Source organism: Oncorhynchus keta, unplaced genomic scaffold (assembly GCF_023373465.1).
Source record: "Oncorhynchus keta strain PuntledgeMale-10-30-2019 unplaced genomic scaffold, Oket_V2 Un_scaffold_15365_pilon_pilon, whole genome shotgun sequence".
In the NCBI taxonomy this organism is placed as follows: Eukaryota; Metazoa; Chordata; class Actinopteri; order Salmoniformes; family Salmonidae; genus Oncorhynchus; species Oncorhynchus keta.
Window position 1 is genome coordinate 187,760 of NW_026290799.1, and position 17,183 is coordinate 204,942.

General features: G+C 39.7%; 2 protein-coding genes across 8 annotated transcripts; both read right to left on the reverse strand.

The window, feature by feature from the left end:
* Nucleotides 1-1,886: 1,886 nt before the first annotated feature.
* On the reverse strand, nt 1,887-8,975 carry LOC127927575 (GTPase IMAP family member 7-like). Of its 7 annotated transcripts, none has more exons than XM_052514191.1 (4): nt 8,754-8,975; nt 8,383-8,706; nt 6,608-8,272; nt 2,764-2,937 (listed from the first exon to the last, which is right to left on the reverse strand). In XM_052514191.1, exons 2-3 carry the CDS (start codon nt 8,441-8,443, stop codon nt 7,434-7,436), a joined length of 900 nt encoding a protein of 299 aa, XP_052370151.1. In that variant the 5' UTR covers nt 8,444-8,706; nt 8,754-8,975; the 3' UTR covers nt 2,764-2,937; nt 6,608-7,433. The 7 variants fall into 7 exon arrangements, 4 of the variants coding, with proteins under 4 accessions (XP_052370151.1, XP_052370149.1, XP_052370150.1 ...); XM_052514189.1 differs by lacking the exon at nt 2,764-2,937 and adding an exon at nt 3,636-3,937; XM_052514190.1 differs by lacking the exon at nt 2,764-2,937 and adding an exon at nt 4,099-4,341.
* Nucleotides 8,976-9,808: 833 nt separating this feature from the next.
* LOC127927582 (tripartite motif-containing protein 29-like) lies at nt 9,809-14,039 on the reverse strand. Its single transcript, XM_052514207.1, has 4 exons — nt 12,944-14,039; nt 12,673-12,729; nt 10,835-10,930; nt 9,809-10,058 (listed from the first exon to the last, which is right to left on the reverse strand). Exons 1-4 carry the CDS (start codon nt 12,961-12,963, stop codon nt 9,809-9,811), a joined length of 423 nt encoding a protein of 140 aa, XP_052370167.1. The 5' UTR covers nt 12,964-14,039.
* Nucleotides 14,040-17,183: the final 3,144 nt, after the last annotated feature.

Below are 17,183 nucleotides of genomic sequence, written 5' to 3' on the forward strand. Positions count from 1 at the left end.
CTGAAAATCACAATGGAGTGGCAATAGAATGCAAGCTTCACATGGGTAACAGTTGGTGTTATGCTCACCCTGCTCAATTTTCCACCACAAAACAGCAGAGAATTGATAAAGAGTAGAACCATCACCTGCTTTTACTCTATGTTTTGACTATTAGATGTTCAATGTTTCTTTTGAAACAGGGTTGACCTTAAAATGAGGGGCAGACTCAAATGAATCACTAATCACATTAAATAAATCATCTTTAGAAATGACTTTGTCAAAGCAACAAAATAACTAGGTCTTTACAATGATGGTGAAAAATGTTGGGAATTACTCCATTAAAATCTTTCTAGAAGTGACAATGGGGAGGTATATGTCAAAATGTTAAGTTTTGGCACTTCAGTAAGGCATTATTTATATAAAAAAAAATATTTGTGGAATTCTCCATTTAATCTATATTAAAGGGCACTTTATTTAATATAACAGGCTTTTCTAATCCAATATTAGTGCACCATTTCTACTTAAGGTGGTTGGGGTTCATTCCTTGTTCCTTGTCAATCATTGGCTCATTGGTGAAATTAGCATTCTGACAATATCTTTAATTAAATCATTCATTCATTTATTAATGCAATTGCAGACAGAAGTTGACAACGGGAACATAGCACGCATGTTTCCGAGTAAGTTCTGCAAAATAGAAAAGGTCCCAAGTTGCTTTTATCATGCTTGTAGTCAACCCCCTGTGATGTAACTGCCTACGCCATTACCTTCTACTCATGAGACCAAAACCATGCCTACACAGCTACTTAAACAATACTTTTAGTGTTATCTAAAGGCTCAGCAGTAAATGTACAAGTTGATTTATAGTGGAATGTCTGACTAGTCTCTTATCGCTTACTGCAGAGTTCTGTCTTCACAGACACACATTTCTCAGACAGTTTCTTAATAAGAGGCAGAGAGACTAGAAAACAACTGTGGAACAACATTAAACCTCTATAATGAATATATATTGTTAATCTGTAGTCTAGGACCCTATACATGTAAGGGGGTGGGGTCTTATAACCCCTCCCCTTCTATTAATACAACATAAGCATAATCAATTATTATAATACATCAAACATTTAGTACAGCCCCCATCATGACCCCTAGGTGAACCTCTAACAAGATATCAAAGGGACGCAAAAGGCACTTTTATTGTGAAACGACCCAGTAACTAGCTGGCCTCTGGCACTGAGCAGTTCCCGGTAGTAGTTTAGCCAACTGCTCTTCCCTGACGTGGTACAAAATGCATAATTTATATTTTACATTGATGTTCTGACATTGGTTATATTGGTTATATAAAGGACATTTAAACTGGGTCCAGCACTTCATGAGACACAGATACAGTATAGTGAATTACCAGGCCAAGTTAATATAACTTTGAAAATACTGCAACAAACAAACCCAACACAGCTGTATGATGATTCAACTGTATTCCTGGACCGTTTTGACAGTTATATTGCATAATACATGACACTGTATTATTTGTTCACCCATTGGAGAAAGTGCAGGTATCTTATATTTCTCTAAACACCAGGTTATAATGGGAGATATGTTCATAAAGAATATATAAAACCACTTCTAACAATTAATCAATGAAAGTATTGATCAACAATTAATAAATTAACTTATTTATCATTTTCATCTGCAAACTTGTTTTGTTTTCAGAGGTCACCCTGCTTTACAATAAGAGATGATGAATGAAGAGACTCCCTAATGTTCAGATGATGAATGAAGAGACTCTCTAATGTTCAGATGATGATTGAAGAGACTCTCTAATGTTCAGATGATGAATGAAGAGACTCTCTAATGTTCAGATGATGATTGAAGAGACTCTCTAATGTTCAGATGATTGAAGAGACTCTCTAATGTTCAGATGATGAATGAAGAGACTCTCTAATGTTCAGATGATGATTGAAGAGACTCTCTAATGTTCAGATGATGAATGAAGAGACTCTCTAATGTTCAGATGATGAATGAAGAGACTCTCTAATGTTCAGATGATGATTGAAGAGACTCCCTAATGTTCAGATGATGAATGAAGAGACTCCCTAATGTTCAGATGATGAATGAAGAGACTCCCTAATGTTCAGATGATGATTGAAGAGACTCTAATGTTCAGATGATGAATGAAGAGACTCCCTAATGTTCAGATGATGATTGAAGAGACTCTCTAATGTTCAGATGATGATTGAAGAGACTAATGTTCTAATGTTCAGATGATGATTGAAGAGACTCTAATGTTCAGATGATGATTGAAGAGACTCTCTAATGTTCAGATGATGATTGAAGAGACTCTCTAATGTTCAGATGATGATTGAAGAGACTCTCTAATGTTCAGATGATGAATGAAGAGACTCTCTAATGTTCAGATGATGATTGAAGAGACTCTCTAATGTTCGATGATGATGACTCTCTAATGTTCAGATGATGAATGAAGACTCCTAATGTTCAGATGATGATTGAAGAGACTCTCTAATGTTCAGATGATGATTGAAGAGACTCTCTAATGTTCAGATGATGAATGAAGAGACTCCCTAATGTTCAGATGATGAATGAAGAGACTCCCTAATGTTCAGATGATGAATGAAGAGACTCCCTAATGTTCAGATGATGATTGAAGAGACTCTCTAATGTTCAGATGATGATTGAAGAGACTCTAATGTTGATGATTGAAGAGACTCTAATGTTGAATGATTGAAGAGACTCTAATGTTCAGATGATGATTGAAGAGACTCTCTAATGTTCAGATGATGATGAAGAGACTCTCTAATGTTCAGATGATGAATGAAGAGACTCTCTAATGTTCAGATGATGAATGAAGAGACTCCCTAATGTTCAGATGATGATTGAAGAGACTCCCTAATGTTCAGATGATGATTGAAGAGACTCTCTAATGTTCAGATGATGAATGAAGAGACTCTCTAATGTTCAGATGATGAATGAAGAGACTCTCTAATGTTCAGATGATGAATGAAGAGACTCTCTAATGTTCAGATGATGATTGAAGAGACTCTCTAATGTTCAGATGATGATTGAAGAGACTCAGATGATGATTGAAGAGACTCTAATGTTCAGATGATGATTGAAGAGACTCCCTAATGTTCAGATGATGAATGAAGAGACTCTCTAATGTTCAGATGATGATTGAAGAGACTCCCTAATGTTCAGATGATGAATGAAGAGACTCCCTAATGTTCAGATGATGAATGAAGAGACTCCCTAATGTTCAGATGATGATTGAAGAGACTCCCTAATGTTCAGATGATGATTGAAGAGACTCCCTAATGTTCAGATGATGAATGAAGAGACTCCCTAATGTTCAGATGATGAATGAAGAGACTCCCTAATGTTCAGATGATGATTGAAGAGACTCCCTAATGTTCAGATGATGATTGAAGAGACTCCCTAATGTTCAGATGATGAATGAAGAGACTCCCTAATGTTCAGAAGATGATTGAAGAGACTCTCTAATGTTCAGATGATGATTGAAGAGACTCCCTAATGTTCAGATGATGATTGAAGAGACTCCCTAATGTTCAGATGATGAATGAAGAGACTCCCTAATGTTCAGATGATGAATGAAGAGACTGTTCAGATGATGATTGAAGAGACTAATGTTCAGATGATGAATGAAGAGACTCCCTAATGTTCAGATGATGAATGAAGAGACTCCCTAATGTTCAGATGATGATTGAAGAGACTCCCTAATGTTCAGATGATGAATGAAGAGACTCTCTAATGTTCAGATGATGAATGAAGAGACTCCCTAATGTTCAGATGATGAATGAAGAGACTCTCTAATGTTCAGATGATGAATGAAGAGACTCCCTAATGTTCAGATGATGAATGAAGAGACTCCCTAATGTTCAGATGATGATTGAAGAGACTCTCTAATGTTCAGATGATGAATGAAGAGACTCTCTAATGTTCAGATGATGATTGAAGAGACTCTCTAATGTTCAGATGATGATTGAAGAGACTCTCTAATGTTCAGATGATGAATGAAGAGACTCTCTAATGTTCAGATGATGAATGAAGAGACTCTCTAATGTTCAGATGATGAATGAAGAGACTCCTCTAATGTTCAGATGATGAATGAAGAGACTCTCTAATGTTCAGATGATGATTGAAGAGACTCTCTAATGTTCAGATGATGATTGAAGAGACTCTCTAATGTTCAGATGATGAATGAAGAGACTCTCTAATGTTCAGATGATGATTGAAGAGACTCTCTAATGTTCAGATGATGATTGAAGAGACTCTCTAATGTTCAGATGATGATTGAAGAGACTCTCTAATGTTCAGATGATGAATGAAGAGACTCTCTAATGTTCAGATGATGAATGAAGAGACTCTCTAATGTTCAGATGATGAATGAAGAGACTCTCTAATGTTCAGATGATGAATGAAGAGACTCTCTAATGTTCAGATGATGAATGAAGAGACTCTCTAATGTTCAGATGATGATTGAAGAGACTCTCTAATGTTCAGATGATGAATGAAGAGACTCCCTAATGTTCAGATGATGATTGAAGAGACTCTCTAATGTTCAGATGATGATTGAAGAGACTCTCTAATGTTCAGATGATGAATGAAGAGACTCCTAATGTTCAGATGATGATTGAAGAGACTCTCTAATGTTCAGATGATGATTGAAGAGACTCTCTAATGTTCAGATGATGAATGAAGAGACTCTCTAATGTTCAGATGATGAATGAAGAGACTCTCTAATGTCCAGATGATGATGTTCAGATGATGAATGAAGAGACTCTCTAATGTTCAGATGATGATTGAAGAGACTCTCTAATGTTGAAGAGACTCTCTAATGTTCAGATGATGAATGAAGAGACTCTCTAATGTTCAGATGATGAATGAAGAGACTCTCTAATGTTCAGATGATGATTGAAGAGACTCTCTAATGTTCAGATGATGATTGAAGAGACTCTCTAATGTTCAGATGATGAATGAAGAGACTCTCTAATGTCCAGATGATGAATGAAGAGACTCTCTAATTCAGATGATGATGAAGAGACTCTAATGTTCAGATGATGAATGAAGAGACTCTAATGTCCAGATGATGATTGAAGAGACTCTAATGTTCAGATGATGAATGAAGAGACTCTCTAATGTCCAGATGATGAATGAAGAGACTCTCTAATGTCCAGATGATGAATGAAGAGACTCTCTAATGTCCAGATGATGAATGAAGAGACTCTCTAATGTCCAGATGATGATTGAAGAGACTGAAGAGACTCTAATGTCCAGATGATGAATGAAGAGACTCTCTAATGTCCAGATGATGAATGAAGAGACTCTCTAATGTCCAGATGATGAATGAAGAGACTCTCTAATGTCCAGATGATGATGAAGAGACTCTCTAATGTCCAGATGAATTGAAGAGACTCTCTAATGTCCAGATGATGATTGAAGAGACTCTCTAATGTTCAGATGATGAATGAAGAGACTCTCTAATGTCCAGATGATGAATGAAGAGACTCTCTAATGTTCAGATGATGATTGAAGAGACTCTCTAATGTTCAGATGATGATTGAAGAGACTCTCTAATGTCCAGATGATGATTGAAGAGACTCTAATGTCCAGATGATGAATGAAGAGACTCTAATGTCCAGATGATAATGACTCTCTAATTCAGATGATGAATGAAGAGACTCCCTAATGTTCAGATGATGAATGAAGAGACTCCCTAATGTTCAGATGATGAATGAAGAGACTCTCTAATGTTCAGATGATGAATGAAGAGACTCTCTAATGTTCAGATGATGAATGAAGAGACTCTCTAATGTTCAGATGATGAATGAAGAGACTCTCTAATGTTCAGATGATGAATGAAGAGACTCTCTAATGTTCAGATGATGAATGAAGAGACTCTCTAATGTTCAGATGATGAATGAAGAGACTCTCTAATGTTCAGATGATGAATGAAGAGACTCTCTAATGTTCAGATGATGAATGAAGAGACTCTCTAATGTTCAGATGATGAATGAAGAGACTCTCTAATGTTCAGATGATGAATGAAGAGACTCTCTAATGTTCAGATGATGAATGAAGAGACTCTCTAATGTTCAGATGATGAATGAAGAGACTCCCTAATGTTCAGATGATGATTGAAGAGACTCTCTAATGTTCAGATGATGAATGAAGAGACTCTCTAATGTTCAGATGATGATTGAAGAGACTCTCTAATGTTCAGATGATGAATGAAGAGACTCTCTAATGTTCAGATGATGAATGAAGAGACTCTCTAATGTTCAGATGATGAATGAAGAGACTCTCTAATGTTCAGATGATGATTGAAGAGACTCTCTAATGTTCAGATGATGAATGAAGAGACTCTAATGTTCAGATGATGAATGAAGAGACTCTAATGTTCAGATGATGAATGAAGAGACTCTCTAATGTTCAGATGATGAATGAAGAGACTCTCTAATGTTCAGATGATGAATGAAGAGACTCTAATGTTCAGATGATGAATGAAGAGACTCCTAATGTTCAGATGATGAATGAAGAGACTCTAATGTTCAGATGATGATTGAAGAGACTCTAATGTTCAGATGATGAATGAAGAGACTCCTAATGTTCAGATGATGATTGAAGAGACTCTTTAATGTTCAGATGATGATTGAAGAGACTCTCTAATGTTCAGAAGATGATTGAAGAGACTCTCTAATGTCCAGATGATGATGTTCAGATGATGAATGAAGAGACTCTCTAATGTTCAGATGATGATTGAAGAGACTCTCTAATGTTCAGATGATGATTGAAGAGACTCTCTAATGTCCAGATGATGATGTTCAGATGATGAATGAAGAGACTCTCTAATGTTCAGATGATGATTGAAGAGACTCTCTAATGTCCAGATGATGATTGAAGAGACTCTCTAATGTCCAGATGATGAATGAAGAGACTCTCTAATGTTCAGAAGATGATTGAAGAGACTCTCTAATGTCCAGATGATGATTGAAGAGACTCTCTAATGTCCAGATGATGAATGAAGAGACTCTCTAATGTTCAGATGATGAATGAAGAGACTCTCTAATGTTCAGATGATGATTGAAGAGACTCTCTAATGTTCAGATGATGAATGAAGAGACTCTCTAATGTTCAGATGATGAATGAAGAGACTCTCTAATGTTCAGATGATGAATGAAGAGACTCTCTAATGTTCAGATGATGATTGAAGAGACTCTCTAATGTTCAGATGATGAATGAAGAGACTCTCTAATGTTCAGATGATGAATGAAGAGACTCTCTAATGTTCAGAAGATGATTGAAGAGACTCCCTAATGTTCAGATGATGAATGAAGAGACTCCCTAATGTTCAGATGATGAATGAAGAGACTCCCTAATGTTCAGATGATGAATGAAGAGACTCCCTAATATTCAGTTTAGCATCATTAAAGGACAATCAGTATGATCATTGTGATCACTGTTACGCCTACATACATTTTTGAGCCTGAGACTTTCAATGCCAGATTATCAATGACCTTCCTCCCTTCATCTTCCCCCTCACAGACTTTTCTCTCTTCAGTCTCCCTCCTTTTCTCCTCCTCCTCTCTTATCGTTGCTATGGCTGCATCCCTCTTTCTAACCTCCTGTTCCAGTATCTTTCTCAGAGCCTCCTCCCTCCTCCTGATCTCCTCCGCCCTCCGGGTCAAGATGTTTGTCACATGATAGTATCCCCTATTCTCATTCAATAATCCGTCTATCTTCTCCAGCAGCTCTTTGACCTGAGTGAGGTCATCCTTTTCTTTGTTAATGAAGACGTGATGTCTACCACCACACATACTGAGAAGCTTTAAGGAATCATTGTTGTCCTTTAGATACTCCTCCACTGGTTTCCCTTCTAGCTGGTCTCCACCAGTGAACAGCACCATGGTGTATTTAAGGGCCCCCTCCTCAAAGTTCTCATTCATCCATTTGACCGTTTTCTTCTCCTCTTCTGTGCACCAGTTGCACAACCTGACCACCAGCAGGAACACGTGCGGTGTTGAGATGTTGATGCATTGAGCTACTTTACCTGCAACTTCCTCAGATGGCAACACATCTGGGGTGTTAATCATAGTTATGTTATTTGGGCCCACAACAGCATCTTGTTCCTCACACTGTGGCCCATACGAAGGCGAAGCCTCCACTCTAAAGGCCTCTCTTCCCAGGATGGTGTTTCCTGATGCTCTCTTCTCTGATCCAGACTTCCCCAGCAGAACTATCCGTTTCTGAAGTCCCACCTCAGACCCTGCAGAGAGGCAGGACATTTCAAATAGGTTCAACAAGGTTCAATTGAATAAGTGAATAACATTAACACTGGAACAAAATGAGAAATAAAGAAAAAATGAGTAAACTCACCGTGTACAGTGACACACAATCGTGTATAACATACAAGTCCTACCAGGGCAAGTACCAGCATGAGAATCCCCAGAAGACTGATGAAGAAGGCTGTTTTCCATGAGCAGACCTACGAAGGAGAGTCATGGAACCACGTCATGTATATATATACATGTTGGTCACTATTAGAATTGCACATTTCTGGTAACTTTTCTCAAATTCACAGGTTTTCCAGTAATCTCAGTTGGAGGATTCCTGGAATCAGGAGGGAATGAGCAGGAAATCCAGAATCCTCATTTCTGGAAAACTGGGGAATTTAAGGAAAGTTACCATCATTTTGCAACCCTACCGTACCATCATTTTGCAACCCTACCGTACCATCATTTTGCAACCCTACCGTACCATCATTTTGCAACCCTACCGTACCATCATTTTGCAACCCTACGGTACCATCATTTTGCAACCCTACCGTACCATCATTTTGCAACCCTACCGTACCATCATTTTGCAACCCTACCGTACCATCATTTTGCAACCCTACCGTACCATCATTTTGCAACCCTACCGTACCATCATTTTGCAACCCTACCGTACCATCATTTTGCAACCCTACCATCATTTTGCAACCCTACCGTACCATCATTTTGCAACCCTACCGTACCATCATTTTGCAACCCTACCGTACCATCATTTTGCAACCCCTACCATCATTTTGCAACCCTACAGTACCATCATTTTGCAACCCTACCGTACCACCATTTTGCAACCCTACCGTACCATCATTTTTGCAACCCTACCGTACCATCATTTTGCAACCCTAACCATCATTTTGCAACCCTAGAGTACCATCATTTTGCAACCCTGCATCATTTTGCAACCCTACCGTACCATCATTTTGCAACCCTACCGTACCATCATTTTGCAACCCTACCGTACCAATCACCGTACCATCATTTTGCAACCCCCGTACATCATTTTGTACCATCATTTTGCAACCCTACCGTACCATCATTTTGCAACCCATACCGTACCATCATTTTGCAACCCTACCGTACCATCATTTTGCAACCCTACCGTACCATCATTTTGCAACCCTACCGTACCATCATTTTGCAACCCTACCGTACCATCATTTTGCAACCCTACCGTACCATCATTTTGCAACCCTACCGTACCATCATTTTGCAACCCTACCGTACCATCATTTTGCAACCCTACCGTACCATCATTTTGCAACCCTACCGTACCATCATTTTGCAACCCTACCCAACCTTTCTTGACAATTTCTATCAGGGGACCAAATAGACATTTCACTGGTACCATCATTTTGCAACCCTACCGTACCATCATTTTGCAAAACTCTACCTGAGTCATCATTTTGTTTGTTCTGACAATTTCTTCAACATATGTTTCACTGAGACGTGTCACAGTTTGGCTTCAACATATGTTACATTTGGTCTACATTTGGAACGGTTTTCCTTCCTTCAGTGGCCTCCACCAATGTGTGTTTCATCAGTCCCGGGGCCTGGTAGTGGTCTCTGACATGGTTCTCACAGAAAGTAGCCTTGCAGTCCTGGCAGAACTTCACAGCTTCGTCACTGTGCTGCACACATATGGTACAGTCCAGTCTGGTACCATGTACTATTCTGCTATCCTGCATCTGGCCTAAAGCAGGCAGAGGGTCCTCAACCGTAGGGCTGTAGAAAGGTTCAAGCTGAATGAAGCCACCCGTTACATGCACGTTTATAACACATGCACGTTTATAACACATGCACGTTTATAACACATGCACGTTTATAACACATGCACGTTTATAACACATGCACGTTTATAACACATGCACGTTTATAACACATGCACGTTTATAACACATGCACGTTTATAACACATGCACATTTATAACACATGCACGTTTATAACACATGCACGTTTATAACACATGCACGTTTATAACACATGCACGTTTATAACACATGCACATTTATAACACATGCACGTTTATAACACATGCACGTTTATAACACATGCACGTTTATAACACATGCACGTCCATAGTGAAAGGTCAACAGCATTTACATTTTACATTTGAGTGACTCACAGGAGCAATTATGGGTTAACACATGCACGTTTATAACACATGCACGTCCATAGCGAAAGGTCAACAGCATTTACATTTTACATTTGAGTGACTCACAGGAGCAATTAGGGTTAAGTGCCTTGCTCAAGGTCACATTGAGAGATTGGTTGCTGGATTCGAACCAGCAACCTTTCTGTTACTGGCCCAAAGCTCTTAACCGTCAGGCTACCTGCCACCTCATCATGGTACATGATAGTAGATAAGACAGCATTCAGTACTATGAACAACAAACACTTTTACATTATAGGAAATCAATAAATATCTCAGGCTAGGATTCCTCATAACACCAAAACAAAGGTGTATATCTGGTTGACATTATGGGCAGACATACTGTACCTCTGATTTATATGAAGACCAGATCCATATAAATCAATCTCACTGTCTGCTGAGGCGACTGTATACAGGGAGTACTCTGTCTCCACCTGCTGGCTCCTAGCAACAACAGACAGAAAGACAAGTGTTTGAAATGTTTGTCAAAAGTGGTTGGAAATCTAAAAAGTCATCCATGTTTTTTTCTTCGGGAGAGTAGAAGTTTGCAGGTGGGTTTGTGAGCCATCTCTGTTATAAAAGTGAACAAAAAAAGATTGACTCGTGTTTTACAGGGCATTCAGAAAGTATTCAGATCCCTTGATTTTTTCCCCACATTTTGTTACATTTCAGGCTTTTTCTAAAATGGATTGAATTCATCAATCTGCACACAACAACCCATAATGACAAAGAAAAAATAGGTTTTTAGAAATGTTTGCTAAATTAATACAAATTAAAAACAGAGATACCTTATTTAGATAAGTATGCTGACCCTTTGCTTTGAGACTGACTCTACATTGAGCTCAGGTGCATCATGTTTCCATTGATTCATCCTTGAGATGTTTCTACAACTTGATTGGAGTCCACCTGTGGTAAATTACATTGAACGGACATCATTTACAATATAAATAATGTATAAGGTCCCAAAGTTGACAGTGTCTGTCAGAGCAGAAACCAAGCCATGAGGTCCAAGGAATTGTCCGTAGAGCTCCGAGACAGGATTGTGTCGAGGCACAGATCTGGGGAATCATACCAAAACATTTCAGCAGCATTGAAGGTCCCCAAAAATACAGTGGCCTCAATCATTATTAAATGGAAGAAGTTTGGAACCACCAAGACTCTTCTCTTCCTAGAGCTGACCCCCCTGTCAAACTGAGCAATCAGGGGAGAAGGGCCTTGACCAGGGAGGTCACCAAGAACCCGATGGTCACTCTGACAGAGCTCCAGAGTTCCTCTGTGGAGATGGGAAACCTTTCCAGGACAACCATCTCTGCAGCACTCCACCAATCAGGCCTTTATGGTAGAGTGACCAGATGGAAGCCACTCCTCAGTAAAAGACATGACAGCCCACTTGGAGTTCGCCAAAAGGCACCTAAAGGACTCAGACCATGAGAAACAAGATTCTCTGGTCTGATGAAACCAATATTGAACTCTTTGGCCTGAATGCCAAGTGTCACTTCTGGAGGAAACCAGGCACCATCCCTATGGTGAAGCATGGTGGTGGCAGCATCATTTTATGGGGATGTTTTTCAGCGGCAGGGACTGGGAGACTAGTCAGAATCGAGGGAAAGATTAACAGAGCAAAGTACAGAGAGATCCTTGATGAAAACCTGCTCCAGAACACTCAGGACCTCAGATTGGGGCGAAGGTTCACCTTCCAACAGGAAAACGACCCTAAGCACACAGCCAAGACAACGCAGGAGTGGATTCGGGACAAGTCTCAATGTCCTTGAGTGGACCGCCAGAGCCTGAACTTGAACCAGATCGAACATCTCTGGAGACCTGAAAATAGCTGTGCAGCGACATTACACATCCAACCAGACAGAGTTTGAGAGGATCTGCAGAGAAGAATGGGAGAAACTCCCCAGGTATGCCAAGCTTGTAGCATCATACCCAAGAAGACTTGAGGCTGTAATCGCTGCCAAAGGTGCTTCAACAAAGTACTGAGTAAATGTGATATCAGTTTTTTATTTGTAATAACCTGTTTTTGCTTTGTCATTATGGGTATTGTGTGTATATTGATGAGGGGAAACTATTTCATCCATTTTAGAAAAAGGATGTGACGTAATCAAATGGGGAAAAAGTCAAGGGGTCTGAATACTTTCTGAATCCACTGTAGACAAATATTTCAGAAGACAGCATCTCACCATTTCACAGAGGTACGGTTGAACGTTATTGGTTGACACATGGACCGACCACTGTTCCTGCTGGGACAAAAATAATATGATTTTCAACTACAGCTTGAGTTAAAACTGGTCCTACTTTATTTGGACATTACTGTTCATATTTAGAATGAAATACAATCACGAAACATGTCATTTTATAGCTACAAATGTTGTTCTAAAATGTCTAGTTTTTATCTCGCATAAATGAATTGGTAACACTTCACTGACTATAGATAATAGAAACTCCACTTACCTCGTTTCATCAGAGCTCATGTTATCAGTTACTTGGGTTGGCAGCAATGTATCCGTTTCCCCTGGGACAGAACCTATATTTTCTTTATCTCTATCTCTTGGTAATCAGGATTGGCAGCCACTTTATGATGCTATGATACAAAGTACAACAATGGGCACAAACAAGACTGAAAAGGCTCAATTAATAAAATGCGTAATCTAGGCGCAAGTATGTCGGTTTTTGGGCGACGCAACCAAATTCACATAGAAATGTGAGTTGTAGATCTGTCACTCTCATTGAAAACATGTCTGAGCATGTCTGAGCGATAGATGCATTCTATGTACGGCCGTTTCTATGCTTCCCGTTCATAAGTTTCATTTTGGGGTCTTTTAACTTTCGGTTTTGTAGATCAGCTTCAAACAGCTGAAAAATACTGTGTTTTGGGTTATTGGAAATATGTTTCACAGCATTTAATAATGGCACAATGGATAGCTTGTTTTGTCACATGAACTGAAATAAGAGAAGGACCATTAGAATTTTATCAACCAGAGCAATTTCTACATAGCTACCTGTGACAAGTTTACAGTATTTGTCAATGTTTTGTTCATACCTTTTCTAGTTTAAATACTAAGACAATTATTCTAGAGTGATTGAAATTTGATTCAACAACTTTATACAGTACAATTAGGGTGTGCTTTGGTGATAAAATTTCACTTATATTATAAAATAGATTTTACGAAGACAAATATGTTTATTCACTTTCGCTAACATATCAAAGGATTTTACTTTTTGTGGTAGTCATCTTCAAAGTTGTTTCCGCGGGTTGCAAAAAGCAAAATTAGCATTTCACGAGCTGAATTCAATGTTAAAGGCTTTGAAAATAAAAAGCTTGGTATAAGCTCAGTGTTGTGTTGACATTTAACAGAGCTGGTGAGAAATCTTTTTAAAAGAACAGGAATTTCTAATTAAAATGAAAGTGTATACAACAATATGAAAATACTACATGTCACATGTCTCAAAATCGATATCCATCTTACCTCTCTATATTATATCCTGCTGATAAGAGAAGATGACGAGTTTAACGTGAAAGTGAGCTTCTCATGTAAAAAAAAAAAAAAAAAAAAAAAAGTCTGTCCCACTCAATCTTGTCTTCTTCTTCTTCTTTAGTATCATAGCGTTTGCACATTTTGTTTGTGAATGTGGCCAACTACTGTTCGGGAGTTGGTGTTCAATCATGTTACATTTTGTGATACAAATTAAAAAAGGAAGGAAAATAAAATATTGCACCACCAACTAACCCTACACATATATATCACTATTTCATAAAAATACAAATAAAAAACACCAATCCATTCCACTACTTTGACCCTATATGCTAATGCACCTTGCCACCAGGCTGGGAGGACGGGACACCACCACTAAACACACCCTGTAACTCTTCTGAAGCTCCATTCCACTACTTTGACCCTATATGCTAATGCACCTTGCCACCAGGCTGGGAGGACGGGACACCACCACTAAACACACCCTGTAACTCTTCTGAAGCTCCATTCCACTACTTTGACCCTATATGTTAATGCACCTTGCCACCAGGCTGGGAGGACGGGACACCACCACTAAACACACCCTGTAACTCTTCTGAAGCTCCATTCCACTACTTTGACCCTATATGTTAATGCACCTTGCCACCAGGCTGGGAGGACGGGACACCACCACTAAACACACCCTGTAACTCTTCTGAAGCTCCATTCCACTACTTTGACCCTATATGCTAATGCTGCCACCACGGGACACCACCACTAAACACACCCTAACTTCTCTTCTGAAGCTCCATTCCACTACTTTGACCCTATATGTTAATGCACCTTGCCACCAGGCTGGGAGGACGGGACACCACCACTAAACACACCCTGTAACTCTTCTGAAGCTCCATTCCACTACTTTGACCCTATATGTTAATGCACCTTGCCACCAGGCTGGGAGGACGGGACACCACCACTAAACACACCCTGTAACTCTTCTGAAGCTCCATTCCACTACTTTGACCCTATATGCTAATGCACCTTGCCACCAGGCTGGGAGGACGGGACACCACCACTAAACACACCCTGTAACTCTTCTGAAGCTCCATTCCACTACTTTGACCCTATATGTTAATGCACCTTGCCACCAGGCTGGGAGGACGGGACACCACCACTAAACACACCCTGTAACTCTTCTGAAGCTCCACCGAAATACTTCTCTGCAGCTGCCACCACCACATCTATTTTCTGTGATTGTCGTTCCATTTCTGCGGTACAGCTGATAACCATTGCTATGAATGCTAAGAAACCAACCTTACTGAAACATATATCACTCGTTGGCCTATTCCTCTGTGCTGGCACAAATCTACTACTCACAGGGATCATCTCAGGGTTCCTCACCGTTGACCCATCCTCCTCTACTTTCTTCTCTGGCCCAGTATACCAATGAAGAAAGTAGAGGATGCACTACTCTGACTCTGGTCACCTCCACTTGACACTCTCGCACCGGACACTTCCGATCCCCAGCAACATGGGCAACCCTACAGTTGACACACACAAATGTATCTACTGAAACTACACAATATTTTATCCCATGCCCCCCTGCCCCCATGCCCCCCTGCACACTTCCCACATCTTGGATTCTCCCTCCTACACACTGCTGCAACATGACCATAAACGTTGCACCTGAAACACTGCAGTGGATTCTGGACAAAAGCTCTAACAGGATAACTGATAGAGCATATACCAGTGGAGGCTCCTCAAAGGAGGACGGGGAGGACCATCCTTTTAGAAAAAACTATAACTATAAACTATAAAAACTATACTAAATATGAACAATGAACATGTCACCAAATATATGAACATGTCACCAAATAATTGAATTAAACACTCTGTTTAGCAATGAAGGTGTACAGTAGTTAGTTTCCGTCCTCCTCTGAGTACATTGGCTTCAATACAAAACCTCAGGAGGCCTATGGTTCTCACCCCGTTCCATAGACTTACACAGTAATTATGACAATTTACAGAGGACATCCTCCAACCTATCAGAGCTCTTGCAGCATGAACTGACATTTTGTCCACCCAATTAAAGGATCAGAGAATGAATCTAGTACTGGAAGCATAAGCTACAACTAGCTAGCACTGCAGTGCATAAAATGTGGTCAGTACTTAACTCAAAAAGAGAGAAAGACAATAGTTGAACAGTTTAATTTATTCAAAAATGAAGGATAACCATGCTAGTGAGGGAGAGAGAGAGCTAACTTACCTAGCTATCTAGTTTAGTCTACTCAAACACCCGGCTCAAACACAGAGGGACGCTATGTTAGCTAGCTGGCTATGGCTATCAAACACTGGAACTCCTCAAGGTAAGCTTTTGGTTTTATACATTTATTGCCAACGGCGCCTGCCGGTGTAAATGCTAAACTTCTTGCTGACTGTACACTATACTACATGATTGTAGCGGGTTTATTAATGCATTAGTTCTGTTAGCTATGTTGACTATGACGTTAGATAATATGGTGACAATGATGTAGGCTGTGTGTTGGTTAGCGGTTATGATTTGAAGGTATGGCTTGGAAAGTTTTTTTCCACCTGATCCCAGACAGCTGATGTGTTTACATACACTAAGTGGACTGTGTCTTTGAACAGCTTGGAAAATTCCAGAAAATAATTCCATGGTTTTAGAAGCTTCTGATAGGCTAATTGACATAATTTGAGTCAATTGGAGGTGTACCTGTGGATGTATTTCAAGGCCTACCTTCAAACTTGGTGCCTCATTGCTTGACATCATGGGAAAATCAAAAGAAATCTGCCAAGACCTCAGAAAAATAATTGTAGACCTCCACAAGTCTGGTTCATCCTTGGGAACAATTTCCAAATGCCTGAAGGTACCACGTTCATCTGTACAAACAATAGTATGCAAGTATAAACACCATGGGACCACGCAGCCGTCATACCGCTCAGGAAGGGGACACGTTCTCCAAGAGATGAATGTACTTTGGTGCGAAAAGTGAAAATCAATCCCAGAACAACAGCAAAAGACCTTATGAGGATGCTGGAGGAAACCGGTACAAAAGTAAAACGAGTCTTATATCGACCCAACCTGAAAGGCCACTCGGCAAGGCAGAAGCCACTGCTCCAAAACCGCCATAAATAAGCCAGGCTACGGTTTGCAACTGCACATGGGGACAAAGATCGTACTTTCTGGAGAAATGTCCTCTGGTCTGATGAAACAAAAA

Coding starts and splice junctions, on each gene's coding strand:
- LOC127927575 (XM_052514191.1), bottom strand. CDS start 8,443: ATGCTGGTACTTGCCCTGGTAGGACTTGTATGTTATACACGATTGTGT. Junction 8,273..8,382: donor ATTGTGTGTCACTGTACACG/GTGAGTTTACTC, acceptor GCCTCTCTGCAG/GGTCTGAGGTGGGACTTCAG.
- LOC127927582 (XM_052514207.1), bottom strand. CDS start 12,963: ATGAGCTCTGATGAAACGAG. Junction 12,730..12,943: donor ATGAGCTCTGATGAAACGAG/GTAAGTGGAGTT, acceptor TTGTCCCAGCAG/GAACAGTGGTCGGTCCATGT. Junction 10,059..10,834: donor GGTCTTCATATAAATCAGAG/GTACAGTATGTC, acceptor ACCTTTCTACAG/CCCTACGGTTGAGGACCCTC.